Source organism: Tachysurus fulvidraco, chromosome 15, assembly GCF_022655615.1.
Source record: "Tachysurus fulvidraco isolate hzauxx_2018 chromosome 15, HZAU_PFXX_2.0, whole genome shotgun sequence".
Classification (NCBI taxonomy): domain Eukaryota; kingdom Metazoa; phylum Chordata; class Actinopteri; order Siluriformes; family Bagridae; genus Tachysurus; species Tachysurus fulvidraco.
Genome location: NC_062532.1, coordinates 19690056 through 19692555, shown reverse-complemented (window position 1 = coordinate 19692555; position 2500 = coordinate 19690056). Strand labels below are relative to the sequence as shown.

Sequence of the window (2500 nt, the reverse complement as noted above, 5' to 3'; positions counted from 1 at the left end):
AATACCACATTCATTCATTCATACATCTTTCAGGTACCATTTTATCCTGGTCAGAGCCACAGTGGGTCTGGAGCGGGATTTCACTCTAGAATGAATGTGCACCATATACACATTCATTCCAGAAGAGGAAGAAGAAGAAGGTTTTTTTATAGTCACGTACAGTATACTTTATAGTACAGTGACATTCTTTAGCTAGCATTTTAGGAAGTCATGGCCAATGGACAAGATCATCCATAATATGGAAGAAGAAATAAATGACATTACAGCTCAGTGAAATTCTTTTCTTTGCACATCCCAGCTTAATGGGTTGGGGTCAGAGCAAAGGTGCAGCCCTCATGCAATGCCTCTGGCGCAGAGAGGTTTATAATGGCCTTACTCAAGGGCCAAACAGGTGCACTACTAGGGCTTGAACCCTGAACCATACAACCACCAACCCAGAGCCTTAACTGTTTGAGCCACAACTGTCCAGCGAATATGGTACCCCAGGGGTGGAGAGGTTTATAAGGGCCTTACTCAAGGGCCAAACAGGTGCACTACTAGGGCTTGAACCCTGAACCATACAACCACCAACCCAGAGCCTTAACTGTTTGAGCCACAACTGTCCAGCGAATATGGTACCCCAGGGGTGGAGAGGTTTATAAGGGCCTTACTCAAGGGCCAAACAGGTGCACTACTAGGGCTTGAACCCTGAACCATACAACCACCAACCCAGAGCCTTCACTGTTTGAGCCACAACTATCCTGCGAATATGTTACCCCCGGCTGTAGAGAGGTTTATAAGGGCTTTACTCAAGGGCCAAACAGGTGCATTACTAGGGCTTGAACCCTGAACCATACAACCACCAACCCAGAGCCTTAACTGTTTGAGCCACAACTGTCCTGCGAATATGGTACCCCAGGGGTGGAGAGGTTTATAAGGGCCTTACTCAAGGGCAAACAGGTGCAGTACTAGGGCTAGAACCCCCAACCTTTCACCCAACAACCCAGAGTCTTAAGTGTTTGAGCCACAACTGACTTGCTAACAGGTCATCCCATGAGTAGAGAGGTTTATTAGGACCTTGTTCAAGGGTCCAACAGGTGCAGTACTAGGGCTTAAACCCTCAACCATACAACCAACAACCCAGAGCCTTAACTGTCTGAGCCACAACTGTCATGCTAATATGGTACCCCTGGGGTAGAGAGGTTTATAAGGGCCTTACTCAAGGGTCCAACAGGTGCAGTACTAGGGCTTAAACCCTCAACCATACAACCAACAACCCAGAGCCTTAACTGTCTGAGCCACAACTGTCATTCTGGGATAGAGAGGTTTATAAGGGCCTTACTCAAGGGCCAAACAGGTGCAGTCCAGGGGATTGAGACCCTAGAGGAGCAAGCGATGCTTACTCCTGCAACGCTGTGACATCGATCAAAGCAACAATGCCAATAAAATAATATCTACTAAATCATAATGGAAATAATACATAACTATGTTCAGAACAGATGAATGAAAATAACAGTGTGATGATACGCCAGCATAACTTTCTGTGCATCTCTTGAAATACAAAACAAGATATGTAGGAAAATACCCAAAGCTAATAGGGCGAAATCAATCTCACAGAGAGATTAGAGAATGTTCAGTCAGAAAAGCAAAATATGTCGTCGTCCTCATTTTTCAAGCCAGCTAACAGGTCCACATCTATCTCCCTATCACTGGCTCAGCTCACGCGAACAACGTGTCATTAGCAAAATAGCTAACAAGCAAAATAGCCTGGAGCTTTATTTCAGTGGAATATGCTAATGACTTACTATACAAGATGTTAGCAAGCTATCGAGCAACAAGCCAGGCCGTTTAGCGAGGTATTAGATGCGACAGTATGCAACATGTAAAAAATAAACGCATTTCCACAGCTTTTGTAAAAAAAATTTTTTTAAAAAGCATTTGAACGAAATCCTGATTTTTTTATTTTTTGTATTTTTTTTTTGTGATATATCTCAGGCTGACTAATCTGGCACAAGGCAGGAGATCTCTGAGAAGTCGCTTAACCCATAGAGATGATGTCCATGTTTGTATTATGTGCCTGCGAGCGATCATGAATTATCAGGTACATTGAACAACAACACCCCCCTTCCCCCATTTCTAATCGATCATATGTCTGTGCATTTCGTATTTTCTTCTTCATTTTAAACTTTATATCTATACCGATTTACGAAATGTATTCTGTTTCGTCTCGGACAGTCCGGCTTCAACCTCGTGATGAGCCACCCTCGCTGTGTGAACGAAATCACGCTCAGTCTCAACAACAGGAACCCCAGGTAAAGGGTACACGTGTGCTACGAGATTTTGTGCTACATTTCCATCCCCTATGTAACAGATTTGTTCACCTAGCCACGTGTACATTGTCTTGCAGGACAAAAGCACTCGTCCTGGAGCTGTTGGCTGCCGTGTGTCTCGTCCGAGGTGGACATGACATCATTATATCCGCCTTTAACAACTTTAAAGATGTAAGAATATAACATGTATG

At 44.0% G+C, this 2500-nt stretch overlaps 1 protein-coding gene across 1 annotated transcript in view; it reads left to right on the top strand.

Annotated features, from left to right (window-relative positions):
- fmnl1a (formin-like 1a) overlaps nucleotides 1–2500 on the top strand; it is a 33132-nt gene that overhangs the window by 13310 nt on the left and 17322 nt on the right. The window contains exons 7-9 of the mRNA XM_027161185.2: nucleotides 1975–2080; nucleotides 2215–2291; nucleotides 2387–2480. Of these exons, the coding sequence (XP_027016986.2) occupies nucleotides 1975–2080; nucleotides 2215–2291; nucleotides 2387–2480 (277 nt within the window). The remainder of the gene's footprint in view (nucleotides 1–1974; nucleotides 2081–2214; nucleotides 2292–2386; nucleotides 2481–2500) is intronic.